At 37.1% G+C, this 21336-nt stretch overlaps 1 protein-coding gene across 15 annotated transcripts in view; it reads right to left on the bottom strand.

Moving 5' to 3' along the window:
- The window catches only part of LTBP1 (latent transforming growth factor beta binding protein 1), a 458896-nt gene that overhangs the window by 149524 nt on the left and 288036 nt on the right, over nucleotides 1–21336 (bottom strand). For all 15 annotated transcript variants that reach the window (XM_064363976.1, XM_064363978.1, XM_064363977.1 and 12 more), the window contains one exon: nucleotides 4429–4551. In XM_064363976.1, coding sequence (XP_064220046.1) covers nucleotides 4429–4551 — 123 coding nt within the window. The remainder of the gene's footprint in view (nucleotides 1–4428; nucleotides 4552–21336) is intronic.

The raw sequence follows: 21336 nt of genomic DNA, 5'->3' as shown, positions 1-21336 counted from the left end.
GAGCTTTTTTTCATGTTTGTTGGCTGCATGAATGTCTTCTTTTGAGAAGTGTCTGTTCATTTCGTTTGCCCACTTTCTGATGGGGTTGTTTTTTTCTCATAAATTTGTTTAAGTTCTTTGTAGATTCTGGATCTTAGCCCTTTGTCAGATGGATAGATTGCAAAATTTTTCTCCCATTCTGTAGGCTGCCTTTTCACAGTGATGATAGCTTCTTCTGCTGTGCAGAAGCTCTTCAGTTTAATTAGATCCCATCTGTGAATTTTGGCTTTTGTTGCCATTGCTTTTGGTGTTTTAGTCATGAAGTCTTTGCCCATGTCTATGTCCTGAATGGTATTGCCTAGGTTTTCTTCTAGGGTTTTTATGGTTTTAGGTCTTACATTTAAGTCTTTAATCCATCTTGAGTTAATTTTTGTATAAGGTGTAAGGAAGGGGTCCAGTTTCAGTTTTCTGCATATGGCTAGCCAGTTTTCTCAACAGCATTTATTAAATAGGGTATCCTTTCCCCATTGTTTGTTTTTGTCAGGTTTGTCAAAGATTGGATGGTTGTAGATGTCTGGTGTTATTTCTGAGGCCTCTGTTCTGTCCATTGGTCTATATGTCTGTTTTGGTACCAGTACTATGCTGTTTTGGTTACTGTAGCTTTGCAGTACAGTTTGAAGTTAGGTAGTGTGATCCTCCAGCTTCGTTCTTTTTGCTTAGAATTGTCTTGGCTATGTGGGCTCCTTTTTAGTTCCAAAGGAAATTTAAAGTAGTTTTTTCTAATTTTGTGAAGAAAGTCAATAGTAGCTTGATGGGGATAACACTGAATCTATAAACTACTTTGGGCAGTATGGCCATTTTCATGATATTGATTCTTCCTATCCATGAGCATGGAATGTTTTTCCATTTGTTTGTGTCCTCTCTTATTTCCTTGAGCAGTGGGTTGTGGTTCTCCTTGAAGAGGTCCTTCACATCCCTTGTAAGTTGTATTCCTAGGTATTTTATTCTCTTTGTAGCAATTGTGAATGAGAGTTCACTCATGATTTGGCTCTCTGTTTGTCTATTATTAGTGTTTAGGAATGCTTGTGATTTTTGCACATTGATTTTGTATCCTGAGACTCTGCTGAAGTTGCTTATCAGCTTAAGGAGATTTGGGGCTGAAATGATGGGGTTTTCTAAATATATAATCATGTAGTCTGCAAACAAAGACAATTTGACTTCCTCTTTTCCTAACTGAATACACTTTATTTCTTTCTCTTGCCTGACTGCCCTGGCCAGAACTTCAAATACTATATTGAATAGGAGTGCTGAGAGAGGGCATCCTTGTCTTGTGCCAGTTTTCAAAGGAAATGCTTTCAGATTTTGCCTATTCAGTATGATATTGGCCGTGGGGCTGTCATAAATAGCTCTTATTATTTTGAGATATGTTCCATCAGTACCTAGTTTATTTATACTTTTTAGCATGAAGGGCTGTTAAATTTTGTCGAAGGCCTTTTCTGCATCTATTGAGATAATCGTGTGGTTTTTGTCATTGGTTCTGTTTACGTGATAGATTACATCTATTGATTTGTGTATGTTGAACCAGCCCTGAATCCCAGGGATGAAGCTGACTTGATTGCAGTGGATAAGCTTTTTGATGTGCTGCTGGATTCGGTTCGCTGGTATTTTACAGAGAATTTTTGCATCAATGTTCATCAGGGATATTGGCCTGGAATTTTTTTTGTGTGTGTGTCTCTGCCAGGTTTTGGCATCAGGATGATACTGGCCTCATAGAATGAGTTAGGGAGGAGTCCCTCTTTTTCTGTTGTTTGTAATAGTTTCAGAAGGAATGGTACCAGCTCCTCTTTGTACCTCTGATAGAATTTGGCTGTGAATCCGTCTGGTCCTGGGCTTTTTTTCATTGGTAGGCTATTATTTACCACCTCAATTTCACATAATTCACCTGCAAATCAGACTGGATTGGTTTAAATCACAAATCCTAAAGGAACTCTGTATGTCTCTGTGATGTTACATGTGGTAAATTCAGAGGAAAGAGAAATAAATCTTCTCACTTAGCAATGGTAAAAAGCCCAAGTTTTTACTTCGAACTCTCAACTGGAACACTTAACTAGCAACAAATGTCTTTTAATACTTATCATTTCAGCTGTTGCAGCTGAACCACAAAATTGAATTATTTATTTTTCAAATAATAATGGATGGTTATTTAAGAAGTTCAGAATTATTTGGGCAATGAAAGGGAAAATAAATGCTAAGGAAATGTGCAAGTGTTTCAAAAATCTCATTGTCAGATTTCTACAATCTTATTAAAACCTGGATGTCTGCCCACAGTCATCAGATCTAGTCAAAGTTCCATAGAACATTTTGTGACTAGCTCTGCAAGTTTACCTAATATGTAAACTTCAATGTAAGAATTGTAACCAGACTACAAGCCAAATTATAAACGGAGGGGAAAAAGCATTCGTAACAAACTCTATATTCAAACTCTACAATCTTTATGCTTAAATGATGAAACGATTTAAAATATTCATTCATGTAATTCAAATCAGCCAAAAATGATCCCCTAAGTTATCTGGTATCATCAACAATGTGATTTTTGGCCTGAAATTTCCAAATCCTTGCATCAGTTTCAAAGGTATCTTGAGTGCAAATGTAATTTTATGGTCTAATTTTACTACCCCTTAAGAAAGCCTTATAATTAGGTGTCTGTCTGCTTCATAATCAGAACTCTCTGTAAAATAACACAGAAAAGAGAACTTACGTGTAAAACATCCTAATCTGCAGTTGACAGTTTTTAAAGGAAAAGAGTAGTAATTAGTAACAATATTTCAAAAGACTCAACAAACTCACCTAAAAGTAATAAATGAGACTGTCGTCCTTAACTTACTACATTTGTCTTTATTTTATCACCTCTACATATCTCACCTTAGGGCACAGAGTTAGAGAGATAAGCTTGGTTAAAAATGAATGACAGTATCCTCATGAAGAACATGTCAACCAAACGGGAAGTTTCAAACTAGGGACAAGAAAGATGCACCTCAGTACAGACCAAAGCTACATTAAAAAAAATAAATAAAAGTGGCGGGCACAGTGGCTCACACCTGTAATCCCAGAACTTTGGGAAGCTGAGGCAGGTGGATCACCTGAGGTCTGGAGTTTGAGACCAGCCTGACCAACATGGCGAAACCCTGTCTCTACTAATAATACAAAAATTAGCTGGGCATAGTGGCACATGCTAGTAATCCCAGCTACTTAGGAGGCTGAAGTAGGAGAACCACTTGAACCTGGGAGGCGGAGGTTGCAGTGAGTGCCATTGCACTCCAGCCTGGGCAACAAAAGTGAAACGCCATTTCAAAAATAAATAAATACATAGAAAAACCCTGCAGGAAATAAACTAATACACAATTCCTCTTAAAATTATCCTAATAGTTTTCTGCCATGCATCCATTTAAACTACATAGCCTTTAAAAATCTGCAGTGCTGCAACACCCATGATTATAGTCATGCTACTCAGCAGGCTGAAGAGAGATCACTTGAATTCAGGATGTGAGTCCAGATAGCAAGACCCCATCTCTTTAAAAAAAATCTTACAGTGCTCACCTACTTTTGTAATAATGGACATGATTACTTTAAAAATAAGGCAATCTTAAAATTAATTCTGCATTTGAGAACTTGACACCTAAAATGCATTCCTCTCTAATGGCATATGATCTGTAGTGATTACATGGATTAGTTTTCATGGAGGGAAAAATCATGGGTATCTGTTTGGTGAAACTATTTCAGAACCAATATTAGAACACGTGGTTTGATGAAGGATTTTTACCCTTATCAGAAACAAAGGAAAAGCTCAGAAACATTTTTAAGGCAAAACAGTAAAATTTAAGGTCATTTTGGTGGGTTTAAAGAACAAGACAATATCTGAAATTAGAACTGAATTAGAAAATCTAAAACAATAGGGCCTTGGTAACCGTTTTCCAGAATTTTACAACGGAGAAACTAGTGAAACTTCATTAAATCAGAGCCCAGTGACTCAGAATTTGGAATAATTAAAGGCAGATGCTAGGACACAGTTTAATTCAACCTAAAGAATGCTTAAAATACTGTATTTATGAAGGAAAAACCTACTATAATTTCTCAGGTACCAAAAAATGTTGGTATGTTCATGTTAATTCCTTCTTTTCATCAAAGTGTATTTCCTCAGCATGCTTAGTCTCTATTCTGAGTTTTAGCTATAATAATTTTATTACCACAATAAAAATGCATTTTAGAGGAGGTTCCCATATTATAGATTTATTTTACCATGTCAGGCAGGCCCCCTTCTTGTCATTTTAATTAATGAGGTTTTCCTGCATATTTACAAGAATTCAGTTGACCACTGAGTATTCCCATTCTTTTGGATAAACTCTAAAGACAATTAATCTAAAATAGGAATAAAAAGTGATTATTACTTACGAACACAACTTGAAAAGGTAGGATCCGGCCCAAATCCTATTTTGCAGGTACATCGATAGCTGCCCATGGTATTCAAACACTCACCATTAGGGCATACACCTTGTAGCTGACATTCATTAATATCTGCAGGAAAACACAATTCTTTAGAAGGAGCAGTCAAGCCCTGTTGAGCAGATTCTGGCTCCAAATTGCATTTACTTCCTCTTTCACTGTAATAATCTTTTAGTTACAGCGAAAAAAGGATGTAGCAGGTGTGAATAACCTTGAATCAAATCAATTAATATTTATTGAACATTCACATTTTATATAGCAAATACTTATTACACACCTACTATAAGCCACATGCTAAGCATTTACTAGTGAAAAAAATTGATAAAAATTCTGCCCATCACAGAGTTTTTTTAGCGTTAGTTTCTGTTAGGCAACAGGAGCATATAGGTAAGGCAAAGACTCTCACCCTGGAATCACTGACAGTCTAACTGCACATATGAATATCTGAAAAACTAAAGAAGTAAAAAGCAGTTCAAGTTATCACAAGGAAGAACTGTCATAAACTGTTAGATGTTGAATTATGAAATTGCCTATACAGTCAGTAAAAGCCACAGAAGGAAGCTGGAGGTGGGGCAGACTGTGGCACTGAGGAGGAGGTAAGACTTTAGAGTACTGATGTCTAGGCAGGAGCGGGATGGATGGGCGAGGAAGGGAAGGAATGACTTGTGTGGGAAACACTGGAGCTTGAGCACAGAGTGTGGCCCATGGAAGGAGGCTCAGGAAATGATGACTCAAACCACTGGCTGGAAAAGAAGATTCAGGAAGGTAAATAGCTGGAAACAGAGCTGGTAAAAGCCAGGCTGCATCTGGATTCAGTTTCATTGAGAATAGGGAGCTATACTAATGGTTTCTGGCTCAGGAGAAAGGCGGAGTCAAAGGTAGACTCTAGGAAGATTCACCTGGCCAACACATGGCTTGGTGAGAAAAGATTAAAAGTCTGATCACTTGGGCCAGGCAGGGTGGCTCACGCTTGTAACCCGAGCACTTTGAAGGCCGAGTTGGGCGGATTGCCTGAGCTCAGAGTTTGCGACCAACCTGGGCAACATGGTGAAACCCTGTCTCTATTAAAATACAAAATTAATCAGTGTGGTGGTGCCCGCCTGTAATCCCAGCTACTCAGGAGGCTGCGGGAGGAGAATCACTTGAACTTGGGAGGCAGAGGTTGCAGTAAGCCGAGATTGTGCCACTGCACTCCAGCCTGGGGAACAGAGCAAGACTCCATCTCAAAAAAAAAAAAAAAAAAAAAAAAAAAATCAACCAATCAATAAAAAAATAAAAATAAAAAAGGTCTGATCACTTGAAGGAGTTATGCAAGTATGAGGTTGGTAACAGCCAGGCTGGTGATAGTGAGAACAATCAGGAAGGTAAGGAATGGACAAATCTTCTCCATCTGCTTTTTTCTTTTTAATTGACAATGCATGGCACTTGATTGGACTACACACCATGAGAAAGTAAGAGAAGGGAGTCAAGGATGTCTGGGAGGCTTCGAATCCGATAAAAAAGGGAAAAAAAATCACTGCTGCTTTTGCGGAAGGAGTTCTAAGGAAGAAAGAGGGGCAGGTGAATGAAGAGTTCAGTTTTATAGTTCAAGGTCACATTGGGATACCCAAGTAGAAATACCCAGCAGCAGCAGAAGATTCAGAAATAGAGTGAAAGAGGAAATCATTGCTAGAAAGAGATGCTTAAGATACCCTGCATATGGAGATCCAGGCGAAAATCAAAGTGATTTGAAAGAGGAGGGATAAAAATGAGGTATTTTACAAAGAAAGATTATATAGTCACTTGGAAAGGTAATTAATTGAAAATCAAAAAAGAATGTGATAAGTTAAACATGAAAAATTGGCAGTCATTTGTATTTTATTCAGTGTAGCCTGTGAAGCTTAATAGTTAACAAACTGACTATTAGCACTTCCATTTCAAATAATATTTACTTCCTTCAATCATTAATTCTTCTACAAATTTTTATTGAGGGTCCCAAAATGTTAACTTTCTAAATTAAAGTTGGATACAATAGTAGCAAAACATTATTATCAGGATCATCACATTAAAAGAAAATATAGCTCTCAATCATTATTTAAGCAAATATTAACATTATTTGAACATGAATATTTCATATTCTAAGTAGACATCATGATCTATATGCACATATTTTACTCAGAACAGGCAATGTTTAAGTTAGTTTCAGTGACAAAATATGATACCTTCCATGACATTGAAATGATAAGTTAATGCATATTTGTTGTATAAATTCTATGGTGTTCCAACGTGCACATAGCTGGAAACTGGTACAGCTAGATGACATCTGGCATGGCACACAGTGTAGCACCTGACCATCTCATTCTTTATTGACGTGTGTGTTGCTCTGTAATGCACATTTATGTACAGCATGTCATTGAAAATATTCCCCCATAACTCATTCTTTTTAAGAAAACCACCATGAAGGACCAGGAAGAGTGCCAAGTCCAGTTGGAGCTTACATGGTACAAGTGAAGCCCTATTATATGTCCCAAGTAAAACCTCAAGTTCGGGTAACCAGCCAGTTGTGGTCAAGAATGCTGGACAAAATTTCCACTCTTCTGTTTCCTCTCACATCCTCACTAGGGTATGATTATTAGTATTCCTCTTCCCCTGAATGGCCTGTACTCCTATTCACTGGCTGCACTACTACACATTCCATGATAAGATCGAGGACCCAGAATTTTCCCTATAACAGCATCATCTCAGCCTTGTGGCTGGCTGCCAGGCTAAGATAGAGGATTCCCCCCAGACTCATAAATAACTGATTTACAACCAATGCCTAGTACCCTCTTCCAATGCCCCTTTGACTCTCCATACTGCTTGCTCACTGCTTTGACCAGGATGCCATGGGAATGGAGGCCAGGAATTCAGACTTAAAAAAAAAAAAAAAAAAAAAAAAGACCGAGCAAACCTAATGGGTATAGACAGGAAGAAACAGAAAAATCCACAAAGAAGAGGATTCATGTAAGACTCTTCCTGTTAAAACTGTTTTAATCAGCTTATGCCACCAGCACTGGGACCACCACTTCCCCTAATTTTGGCCCGAGGAACCCAGGAAGCATGGGCCTTCCTTTGTGACACATTCTCACAGCTTCTAGAAAAACTGTTTCCTTCAACTGCCTTGGTTCATCTGTTTGTTTGTTTTTAATATTTCCTGAACTACTACAAATTAGAGATTAGATTTAATTTATATACAACAGAGTATATCAATCTTAACTATACAACTAGGTGAATTTTTGCATATCCCCATGTGGTATAACCACCACCCAGATCGTGATTAAGAACATTTCCATCACCTCAGAAGGTTCTTTGTGCCCCTTCTCAGCCAACAAAAACTTATCCCCCATAATTTTAATGTAGGACTTCACAAATTAATAAATTAATATCTTTCTAATAAGAAACAGGAGCAACTGTCTAAGTGACTTTTTTAGACAGGGAGTCACAAGCTTTCTAAATTAAACTGAAGGATATCGGAGACTTGCAAACACGTTAAGAACAAAGCATTAGTTGAACTGAACGCACTGTATCTGGATGAGAGAAGAACATTTCAAGTGAAGACATTATCAGGCCAAAGTTTAACAAATGTATGGCATATGATGGGTGAATGGTGAACCATAATTTTATTTAGACTTAACAACTGTATAAAACATGGTGGGTGGATGGTAAGCCAATTCTATTTAGACTTCATTGCCTAAAGCTATCTTCTTTTTTTAATAGAATATAATATTTGTCATTTTACAAATAACCTATTTTTGAATAACATTAAATAACATAGCATTTCAGGAGTCTCATATTTTATTTTAATCTATTAATTTATTTGGGATGGAGTCTTACTCTTTCGTGCAGGATGGAGTGCAGTAGCATGATCTCAGGTCATTTCAATCTCCACCTCCTGGGTTCAAGTGATTCTCCTGCCTCAGCCTCCGGAGTAGCTGGGATTACCAGCACGTGCCAGCATTCTCAGCTAACTTTTTCTTTTTTTAGTAGAGACGGGGTTCACCATGTTGGCCAGGCTGGTCTTGAACTCCTGACCTCAAGTGATCTTCCCATCTTGGCCTCCCAAAGTACTCGGCCTCCCAAAGTGTGTGAGCCACTGTCTGGCTGAGTCTCATATCTTAAAGGGTCAACAAACCTTCCTTAATGGATTATGACTAAATCAAAAGTATTTTAATTATTTAGTTTGAAAAACACATGCATTTATTCCTTGTTCTCCCTCTACAGATCACCAAATTTCTCTGGAAGACTGTGGAAGTCTGCCTTTGAAGATGTGTATAAACAACTACTGCACATAGCACAACTTACTGAGTTAAAGAATGAAGGCCAAAATAAATGGCTGAAGGGGCTTGGCACCCACATACAGCCAGTCACCCATTCCCTATCCCCATCTGAGGTTTTGTGTTCAGGCAGGCAGTCTAGAAGTTTCTAGAAACAGCAACAAGGAAAGAAGTTCATACAGACCCAGGTGCTCCTCTAGAGTAGGCAAAATCCATGAAGCTACAGCTAACATGCAGAAGCTTTACATACTTTTCTACTTACTTAAAACAGTTACAAGTATCTCTGCCTGTATAGCCTACCACGTATTTCAGGCCACAGATGAAGTTCAAGAATACAAAACTGCTTTTCTTCTAAAACTGCTCTTCTTCTAAAATGGTCAAATATTGGCAATGTCCTATGGTTCAACCTAATACAACAGAAATAATTTTTCTATACCTGACATCTATTAACCAGGTATAGAAAAATACAGAGTAATCACGCCTACATGCGTAACAAGAGACTCCCTATGAACAAGCCAACATAAAACAGCCTAAGTATTTCAGTACAGAGGAAGGATACAATAAACTGACAATGAACTGAGGGCCTTCATCTTTCTTCTTCCTCATCACGATCCTTTATATTTGTATAGCATACCGTATCTCATTGAAACTTCACAACAATTCTCGATGGTGAGCAGTACAGGAATAATTATTCCATGTTATAGAGATAATTTTGTCCAAGGCCATATTCCTAAAAAGGATGAAGAGGACTGGGGAAAGTAATAGGAGGAATATTCCACTAAGACCTAGCTTTTGGTCCAACTAGGGTTTATGTTATGTTACCTAGGGCAGGTCTCTGAGTTTCTCTTGATCTCAGTGTCCTCTCCTGTAACACAGAGGGGCTGAACAATATAATCCCCAAGGTTACTTGTAGTTTAAATATTCTCCAACTTCAAAACAATCTGCCAGTTTCCAGGGCTGAAAATGCCAGGAAATAAATAAAGTATGACATTTGGTGCATAATAGATTATGAATAGCACAAGCGCCCTTATGGGAAACAAATATATTTTTATGCATCTATTCTCCTACAGGAAAGTACGTATGTTTAACAGAGTGAGTAAGAATTTACTGTCTTTTTAGTGACACAAGTTTATACAGGAAATGAGGCATGTCCAACAGGAGTCAGGACAAGGTAAGAACAGGACATGAGGATCTTTACACCACGTAAAAATATGAAGCTTTCTGGAGATTCATCTACATGGGTTCAACTTTCGCTAGTGAATAGAAATTCCATGATAGAATTATATTAGCAGTATGACTTCCACTTGAAAGCAGAAAAATACCTTGACACAAACACTTACCCCAGACAGACTATTAAATTATTTAATAAGGATCACTTACTTCAGGAAGAAGAGTTCACTCTTTAAGACAACGTATATATTTCTTAAACTTCCCAAGTACAACTTGCACTGGGTACACATACCAATGAAGGAGTATGAAGGTATTCTATAGGGTACACACAGGCTGGGATGCTTTTAAGGGAACTAATCTACAGATCTTCAGCCTTCAGATGTTGCTTTTTGAAGTGATCTGCCTAAGAATATATTTGCCAATCTTCCTTTCCTGTCTTCCCCTTTCCTCAGGGGACCAAGTCAAGGCATACCTCTTGCCCATCCAGAATCTTTCTAGGCTTTCTAAGTACAATGTCTTGAAAAGTAAAATTTTCACAGGCACAGAATAAATGACCAATTTACAAATATATCAATCCGAGGATCGAGTCATAGGAAAAGTAACGAGTCTGATTTGTTTCATCAGGAGATGTGGCTTTACCAATGAGGTTAAATGGCAGAGACTTTATCAATAGTATGAACCAACTCTGCAGCTCCAAAGTTTTGATGAAAATATTTAATATACACATACAATATAAATGTGCCAGAAATTAACCTATTGTATCCACTTGATTTTTTAATTAAAATGTAGATGTCAGCTTAAAGATACGTGAACACATAACTTTTTCAAAATTATTCTAGGAGATAACTGAACAAAAAAATACTTGAAAACCAATGTTCTAGAGCAGTTTTACCCAAGGTATTTTATACAAAACACAGACTATGTAAGACCTCTGCTAAAAGAGGGGTTCTGCAGACAAATATGTTTGAGAAATACTGCCTATTCTATACACAAGTGTATCTAAAACCTGAGGAGTCCTTTGGCAAAATCTCATTTTTCTGTGTTTAACTTGTTTTTCTGCACATTTGGCTGTGGGACCCTTTTTAACACGCAGTCTATTAACATCCCTCTGAACTGGTGGTCTCTGGAAACAGTTTGTGAAATGTTGCTCTCTGGGGCCAGCTTCAAAAACTATTGTATGAGTCTCTTCATGATTATATTTGATTCTACCTAGGCCCCACTGCTGCTAAAGACTATCCATGTCCCTGACACTGTCCCATGATTTTAAAACGATCATCCACAAGAGGATAGATTCAATCACTGAACTCACTGACAAAAGTCAAACCACTATGGGAGCAACTCCTTTCCTTCCAATTCTTCTGTCTTCGGGGTAACACGGTAAAGGAATTGTAAGAGCCCAGAGAACAGCTTGTATTTATTTCTTGATACATGTGTGCTACACATGGAAGATGCTGCCAGTAATACACACTTACTCCGTTGGTCTTGGACTCATGACTGTAGTCTACAGACACTACATTAACTTCTTGAAATATTCACAGTAACATGAATCCATCACGGGCTTTCTTCATCACTCATAATACTGTAGGCATCTTCCCATTCATTTTATAGCCACAGCGATTAAGGTCAAAGAGCTACTGAAAAATACAATGTGCTAATGACTCACTTCACCACTGTCTTTCCTGAGGAAGAGTGAATAAAATAAACAGACATTTCCTTTTTGAATCCTATCCCAGCATAGTAAGAGGACACACCAGAAATATAATTCTAAAATGCACAGGAATGGGTCCCAATTTGATTGCAAATGCCAAAATAGGATGCTCAGGTCCAGATCAAAAACTGTTTAAATTCTTACTGAAAATACTGTGCATATTTCAACTAGAAAGTGCAGCAGTAGTTCTAAGAGGACGTCCAGGACAGTTAACACTTTCAAAACAGTCAATTATCTATCAGTTCCCTCTGAGCCATTGACTATTGCAAAACATCATTTGACATCATACTAAGTACATGACAGTTTCTGAGATTAAATGAAAATACAATAGAAAATTATAATTAACCTCTGGTAGGCTAAACAAAACGAACATTAAACATTTCTAAGTGTTTTGAAGAACTGAATTGTCAAGTCCGGTTGACCACAGTCTTAGTTCTTACCTGTTGGTTTTCTACTATTATTTTCAAACCATATACCAAGAATAATAGATTCTAAGTTTCATCTTTTATTATATTAGTATACTTTTAAGTTCTGAAATACATGTACAGAACATGTAGGTTTATTACATAGGTATACACATGCCATGGTAGTTTGCTGCACCCATCAACCCATCATGTACATTAGGTATTTTTCCAAATGCTATACCTCCTCAAGTCACCCACCCCTGACAGGCCCCGGTGTGTGATGTTCCCCTCCCTATGTCCATATGATCTCATTGTTCAACTCCCACTTATGAGTGAGAACATATGGTATTTGGTTTTCTGTCCCTGTTGTTAGTTTGCTGAGAATGATGGTTTCCAGCTTCATCCATGTTCCTGCAAAGGACATAAATGCATCCTTTTTTATGGCTGCATAGTATTCCATGGTATATATGTGCCATGTTTCTTTTATCCAGTCTATGATTGATGAGCATTTGGAACAATGCCACAATAAACATACATGCACATGTGTCATTACAGTAGAATGATTTATAATCCTTTGGGTATATACCCAGTAATGGGATTGCAGGGTCAAATGGAATTTCTGGTTCTAGATCCTTGAGGAATCACCACACTGTCTTACACAATGGTTGAAATAATTTACACTTCCACCAACAATGTTAAAGCATTCCTATTTCCCCACATCCTCTCCTGCATCTGCTGTTTCCTGACTTTTTAATGATTGCCATTCTAACTGGCATGAGATAGTATCTCATTGTGGTTTTGATTTGCCTTTCTCTAATAACCAGTGATGATGAGCTTTTTTCATGTTTGTTGGCTGCATGAATGTCCTCTTTTGAGAAGTGTCTGTTCATATCGTTTGCCCACTTTTTGATGGGGTTGTTTTTTTCTTGTAAATTTGTTTAAGTTTTTTAAGATTCTGGATATTAGCCCTTTGTCAGATGGATAGATTGCAAAACTTCTCTCCCATTCTGTAGGCTGCCTTTTCACAGTGATGATAGCTTCTTCTGCTGTGCAGAAGCTCTTTAGTTTAATCAGATCCCATCTGTGAATTTTAGCTTTTGTTGCCATTGCTTTTGGTGTTTTAGTCATGAAGTCTTTGCCCATGTCTATGTCCTGAATGGTATTGCCTAGGTTTTCTTCTAGAGTTTTTATGGTTTTAGGTCTTAATTTAAGTCTTTAATCAATCTTGAGTTAATTTTTGTATAAGGTGTAAGAAAGGGGTCCAGTTTCAGTTTTCTGCATATGGCTAGCCAGTTTTCTCAACAGCATTTATTAAATAGGGAATTCTTTCCCCATTGCTTGTTTTTATCAGGTTTGGCAAAGATCAGTTGGTTGTAGATGTGTGGTGTACTTTCTGAGGCCTCTATTCTGTCCATTGATCTATATGTTGTTTTGGTACCAGTACCAAGCTGTTTTGGTTACTGTAGCCTTGTAGTGTAGTTTAAAGTCAGGTACTGTGATGCCTCCAGCTTTGTTCTTTTTTGCTTAGAATTGTCTTGGCTATACAGGCTCTTTTTTGGTTCCATATGAAATTTAAAGTAGTTTTTTCAAACTCTGTGAAGAAAGTTAATGGTAGCTTGATGGGGATAGTACTGAATCTATAAATTACTTTTATAGATAGGGCAGTATGGCCATTTTCATGATATTGATTCTTCCTATCCATGAGCGTGGAATGTTTTTCTACTTGTTTGTGTCCTCTCTTAACTCCCTCAGCAGTGGTTTATAGTTCTCCTTGAAGAGGTCCTTCACATCCCTTGTAAGTTGTACTCCTAGGTATTTTATTCTCTTTGTAGCAATTGAGAATGGGAGTTCACTCATGATTTGGCTCTCTGTTTGTCTAGTACTGGTGTATAGAAATGTTTGTGTCTATAGCCATACCACCCTGAATGCGCCCAATCTCATCTAAGTTTCATCTTTATGCTCACATCACCCTCTAATTTATTCCCAAAAACCTACTAGAAATAAATAAACATAGCAACTCACTTATGATAATGCAACTGAAGGGAACTTTAGAGACAAAGCTATAACTTTGGGGAATGGCACCTAAGCAAAGAAGTCAGAGAAGAACAAGATGGAAGAGGGGAAAAAGTATTTAAATAAAAACATCAATGGATAGTTTTACTTTAATGAGCCAGAACTCTGAATATTAAAATTGTACTGGCCATATACTATTGCATGAAGGAAGCCAGACACTAAAGAAAACATGTACTGGATGATTTGCAAGTTCATAAGATAAAATTGATCTGAAGTTAAAAGGGGAGTGATTACCTCTGGAAAAGAGAGGCCTACACACACATCCACACACAGACACACACACATCACCACTTATCTCACAAGGTTGTATCCAATGCACTTAATGTGATGGCTCCACTAAATAGCTATTCAATAAAAGTTAGCAAAATATATAAATAAATAGATTAAAAAGTTGTGTAAGGCAATCATGAACAAAAAGTAAATTTACTAATATTAGAAAAGGGAAAATTATCACATTCTTATACAAACAATATCATAAGAAAAGTTCCATGGGTCAGAAGCTACCATTACAATCAAGCTCTAGACCAACAGGCCTCAGAATCCAAGTGGAAATTTCCATAAAATTGACAGACAGAAAAAGGAAAAGGGTGGGAAGGATGAAAATAAACTTCTGATTCAAAGTGAGCTTATAAACCCAGTTAAAGATTTTAATGCTTGTTTGCTAAGAAACTAATTGACACCAATGATTTGAATATAAATATTGTCTAGATAAGAATATTTAATGAAATGGCCTCATAAAGATTCTTTAAAGATTTTTACCACGCCTTAAAACTTAAATGAATACTTAAAGAATATGAAACAAGAACAGGTAGCCATAACAATAATTTATTAGAAACCTTAGAAATGAAAAACATGTCTTAAAATTAAAAATGTAACAAATGGGATAAAGCCTAGATGGCATAGTAAAGCAGAAACTGGAAAACTGGAAAACAGAACTGAGATAACCATTCAAAATGCAGCAAAAAGGAGAATAAAAGGACAAAAATATTTTAAGAGCCATGAAAAACAGACTCCAACTTTTGTTTAATGAGAGTTTCAGCAGAAAAGTATGGTAGAAGGTGATATTTGAAGGCGTAATAGGTGAACACTTTTCAAATTTGAAGAAAGACATGAGTTTTCAGATTGACATTACACTCTGAGTAAAATAAAGATAAATCTAAATATAGACACATCATGATAAAACTACAGAAGATAAGGAATTAGGAAATTATCTCAAAGGAGAGAAAGACATCTACAAAGGAAGAGGCGTCAAAACACAGAAGTCAGAAGACATTGGTATAATGTAGTCAAGCACTATTAGAAAACAACTGTCAACCTGGAATTGTACACACTAATAGTCTCATTATAAAATGAGTGCAAAATAAAGATATTTTCAGACACACAAAGCATACACTTTAGTGACCCTCACTAAAGGATCTGTTAGAACATAACCTCAAAATACAGGTTAACCAGATAAAAATACAAGGTATCAGCGAAATTTGAATTTCAAATAAATAATTTGGGATATACTTACTTTAAAAAGTATTTATTGGCCGGGAGGCCAAGGTGGACGGATCATGAGGTCAAGAGATAGAGATCATCCTGGCCAACATGGTGAAATCCCATCTCTACTAAAAATACAAAAATTAGCTGGGCGTGGTGGCACATACCTGTAGTCCCAGCTACTTGGGAAACTGAGGTGGAAGGATCACTTGAACCCAAGAGGCTGAGGTTGCAATGAGCCAAGATTGCACCACTGTGCTCCAGCAGTTTTTTGAGACTCCATCTCAAAAAAAAAAAGTATTTATTGTTTATCTGAAATTCAAATTCAACTAGGTATTCTGGATTTTATTTGGCAAATCCCCCCAAAAGAAGAAACAAATGCAGAAAACAAGCACAGGATACAAGAAATACTAATATCAGTAAAATGACAGTAAATTCATTTAATTATTAGCTGTCTGGGGGAAAAAGTTATATTTCCATTAAGTACACCTTTGACAATACCTGTAAAATAATGACTCTAGTCTAAGCCACAAATCAATTTTCTTTCAAGTATCCAAGAGGTTGCCCTAATGACCTTTCAGTGTAGCACTGACAAAGATGCTCTCCTTGATCAAACTCTAGTCAGACTCCTCTGAACCCTCTTCTCAACTAGGGTCTGACTTCATGCATGTTTCTGTATTTGTCTCTTCATTGTCCAATTTTAGCTAGAATCATATTAAGTTAATTTAGCTCGAATCCCCCATGCTGGATATCTTATTGGGTTCCTCATCTTCCACCAAGCCCTAGGTAATATCTATTCAGGTCACCCTGATCTGCCTTCAGCAAGAATACCCTCCTAGGCCGGTTTAGCCAGAATCCCCCCTTGCTCCTGATATGTCCTCTTAGCAATTTTTCGTCCACTGATACCATACCTTCACCCCCACTCCTTGGTGATACATTTTTACTTTTCCTTATTTTCAGAGTTGAGCCCAATCTCTCTCCCCTACTCCAAAATCCCACTGCGGTAGTCCTTATACCTCTTGCAATAGTTACCTGAATAAAGTCTGCCTTACTGTTCTTTAACAAATGTTATGAATAATATCTTTTCTTTAACATCATGTTAAAAGCAGTAAAAATCCAGTAATTGTTTTCCCAGCACGTATCACAAAGCCCATAATTAATTGCGTGCAAATGGTGCACGTGATTAATTATAAGAGCTTTGCCTGAAAATTCTCCATCATTTCATCTCATCCTACGTGTCTGTTTTAATCTGGCACTAGGCTACAGGACACATTCTTTTCTCCAGCCAGGCAGGCTTTCTTGGAGGGTCTCACCTGAACTTGCCAGTCCTCATTTATCTTACGTTCTCAAAGCATTCAAAGACCAATCTTCCTTTACCCGTTCACAGTACTGCAGTTCACACTCGATATTTTTTTGGTAATCATTAAGGGGTCTGAAACTCAAGCTACAGTCCAGACAAGTGCTTTGTAACCAAAAAGTCCTTATGCAGAATATTGATCAAGACTATTGAGTTTCATTTAATAACAGATATGCCCCCTGAAAATAGGTACATTATCTTTTATTTTGTCCAAATAAAATGTGATTTCAGATGCACTCTGAGGAACTTTTTATCTAAAAGGAGTCTACAGTGAAAGTTTTGGTAATGAGTATTCTTGTGCCTCAATGTATTGGTTTCATAAATTTATTTTATTAAAGCAGAACAATGAGTATAATAAAATGATAAAGAAAGTTATGTGGCCAGCTCTTTCCTATTTCCTTTAACGGGCTCATACGGAGTCAGCTAAAATTCAGCTAGTTGGAAGAGTGCATAAAGCAAATTGCATCCTGCTGATTCAACCTGATTTCATTACACTAAATTCTAAGGGCAGGAACAACATTTTACCCATCATTCATCACATACCTTCAGTCTATAGCTAGGAGTGCCCCAACAATATTTGTGAAATACTGAGTCATTAAAAAGTCTTCGAGATGATCTATGAAGAAGGATTATACATACACCGAACTATAAAAGCGTAGATGTCTTTTAATTACATTTTAGCACGTACTGAGGTACTGTGGTATTGCCCACAATATGTGCTAAAAAATGTAGAAAATAATACTAAGTTGATTTTATCCTTGTAAACTGAAACTGGTAAGTCATTTTAGTATGTCAAAAGAGATATTTACTTTTAATAAAAGGTTTCGCTCAACAGACTGATTCCTCAAGTACTTTCAGAACCAAATTCTATTTCTGAAAGTTAGATTTATATCTAACTTTTTAAGGACTCACTTACAGCAAAATATGGAGAAGGGAGAGTACTCAGTACTTTTACTCAGGGAAAGACTGAGTATTAAAGAAAAGCAGCATAGAAGTAGGAGCTCTTAGTATCATTTCCACAAGGCATTATTTCATTTAATTCTAGTTCTACATCAAACCTTTATAGCACAATAATCAAATGACAAATGCTGCTCTAGATCCATCAGAGCATATAACTGTATTGTTTGTTATGATAAATGAAGCAAATTATAACAATTCCATAATGCTGAGGGTAGCAAGGCAGGTTTTGGAGCTCCATGTGTGTATACATAATAAATCATTCCTTTGAAAAGATAATTGCAGCACCAGTAGAGAGGAGGAAAAAAACCAACTATGAAGGTAATTATTTGAAAGCTCCTCAAATTAACGTGTACACAGTTGGTTCTTTGTTACTGAGCGCACATTAGCAAAAGTTGTTTCAGGACATTAGTTCACTTAGTTGAAGGAAATAATGTAATTCTAGTTATTAACCACTTTAATTTTAAAAGTGCTTTGTAAACTGAGAAGACATTAGACTGTAAGAACAATGTGGAAGCCACAAGCAATTAGATGCTAAATGGGCTCCTTTTGAAAAACTTTAGGAAAACAAAATCAAAAAGCTTCAAGGCTCTAGGAAAACTGAACGTACCTATGTAATATGAGCAAGTTTGATTTCATTTTACTGACCATCAGTATCACAAAGGGAGTGAATTAAGCCCTTTTCTCGATAACAATTTTAATAGATTATACCGAATGAAATCATACCATGAGTCAAACGCCTTTGTAATGTAATTTAGCAGTGCCTCCTTGAGGCCCCATGAAACAGAATTCTGTGTGTTACTTCACTCTAGAATCATTGCCAAAAAGTATAACACTGGTTTACAAATATCCTCCTGAGACCTAAGCCAGGATTTGGTGTTACTGATAGACAGACCATCAGTGAATTGACCAAGGCAGAACCATCTAATATGCTCAGTATGAACAAAGTTTGCTGAGGGTCCGTCAGCCATACCAACAGAGGAAAATGCAAAAAAACTCATGCAATTACTTGAATAATTCTCCATTCTAATTTGCAAAATAGATATCAAGTGATTAGTTGCAAATTTGCACTTCTACCACTTCTGAAGTGGTATTTTTATGAATATAAATTGTTCAAAACATTGAATCAGCCAGTAGAAGAAATATATTGTATAACTTTCTCTCTCTCCCTCCCTCCTTCCTTTCTTCTTACCTCACTTTCTTTCTTCTTTTTAGAGACAAAGTCTCACTTTGTTGCCCAGGCTTTAGTAGCAGTGGTACGATCATAGCTCACTGCAGCCTCGAACTCCTGGACTTAAGCAATCCTCCTGCCTCAGCTTCCCGAGTAGCTGGGATTACAGGTGTCACCACCACCCCCAGTAAATTTTTATTTTATTTTTTGTAGAGATAGGGTCTTGCCTTCTTGCCCAGGCTGGTCTTAAACTCCTGGTCTCAAGCAGTCCTTCTGCCTCAGCCTCCCAAAGTGCAGGGAATACCGGCATGAGCCACTGTACCTGGCTGATAACCATCATTTTAAATTAAATAAAACAAAATTAATATTAATTGCTCACAACAATTAATATTAATTGTTGTGAGACTTCTATTAAGTCTCACAACAGATGGCATATCTTCCAATTAGCTAGCATCTAAATTAGTGATACTTTTATATATATATATATACACATATACACACACACATACACAATTGGTAAAGGTGGCCATAGGTTGTATGAGAGTATAACCCTGCTTGGGCTTATTCATTTTCTGTGTAACCTTGGGAAAGTTATTTACTTTCTCTGTGTCTCAGTGTCTACTTGGGACTTATAATGCCCAAATCTCATAGGATTGTTTTGAAGATTAAACCAAATACACAGCATATGGACTAACCCATAGTAAATGATCAATAAATGTTAGTTGCCTTTCCCTAAAATAGAACATGATGGTTGACAGCATAAGTTCTGGCCTCAGTCTACTTTGGTTTCATTCCTACATGTAGCACTGATAAGCAATATGCTGTACAAATGACTTAACCTCTCTAGGTCTCAATTTCTCCCGTAAAATGGGGTATAATAGCAACTACTTTAAAAAGAAATTTTAAAGACTAATGGAGATAACTGATATAAAGTATTTATTAAACAAAGCATCTGGCACACAGTAAATTTAGTTACGAAAATCAAATTCGTTAAATTATTTAGCTATTTCCCTCTTTATAAGTTTATAACTACTGGGCTTACAAACATAGTTTATCACGAATCACTAAAAATATGTTGGTTTTATTTGTAAGTCATTGGTACTTGATCAACTAAAATGAAGCTATAATAAGCCTCTTATCTCATCAATAACAAAGGAACTCTTTCTTCATCCACATCAAATCTGTGTTTTTTTGTTTTTTTTTGAGATGGAATCTTGCTCTTCCCCCAGGCTGGAGTGCAGTGGCACTATCTTGGCTCACTGCAACCTCTGCTTCCCGGATTCAAGCGATTTCCCTGCCTTGGTCTCCTGAGTAGCTGGGACTACAGGCACACGCCATCACGCCTGACTAATTTTTTGTATTTTAGTAGAGACGGGTTTCACCATGGCCAGGATGGTCTCAATGTCCTGACCTCATGTTCTGCCCACCTCGGCCTCCCAAAATGCTGGGATTACAGGTGTGAGCCACCACGCCCGGCCCATCAAATCTATTTTTTAAAAATTGAACCTCTGGGTCCTTGATCTTTGAGGAATCATAGCGTGTCAGGAAAAGAGAAAGGTGAACAACAACATATAATGTGAATAATTCCAACACAGAGTAAGAGGAAATCCTACCACTGTCTGGAGGACTCTCACAGTGGTTTTCACTGGGGTATGGCATGGAACATTAAGTAGGAAACTGATCTTCAGGCCAAAAAGAGGTTTCTTTATTTTCTGTTTAGAGGTACTATGTTAACTTTAAATAGACTATGAGAAGTTAAACTGTTAGATTCCTGATTGCTCTAGGAATTATAATATAAATGGTCTATTAGTAACTACATATATTATAATTCCTAGAGCAATCCCTTTAAAATAATGCAACAAGGCCAGGTACAGTGGCTCATACCTGTGATCCCAGCACTTTCGGAGGCCAAGACGGGTGGATTGCTTGAGGCCAGCAATTCAAGATCAGCCTGGCCAACATGATGAAACCCCATCTCTACTAAAAATACAAAAATTAGTTGGGTGTGATGGTGTACACCTGTAATCCCAGCTACTCAGGAGGCTGAGGCAGGAGAATCATTTGAACCCAGGGGGCAGAGGTTGCAGTGAGCTGAGATCATGCCACTGCACTCCAGCCTGGGCAACAAACAAGACTCTGTCTCCAAAAAAAAAAAAGGTAAAATAATATAAAAAGGCTTTAGTAAAAACCCAATAGATAAATTAAAATGGAATTCTAAGGAAAGGGAAAGAAAAGAACAAAAA

The sequence above is a fragment of the Aotus nancymaae genome, unplaced genomic scaffold, assembly GCF_030222135.1.
Source record: "Aotus nancymaae isolate 86718 unplaced genomic scaffold, 86718_ANA_hifiasm-v0.15.2.pri h1tg000057l, whole genome shotgun sequence".
Classification (NCBI taxonomy): Eukaryota; Metazoa; Chordata; class Mammalia; order Primates; family Aotidae; genus Aotus; species Aotus nancymaae.
This window is presented reverse-complemented; position numbering and strand designations above follow the sequence as displayed.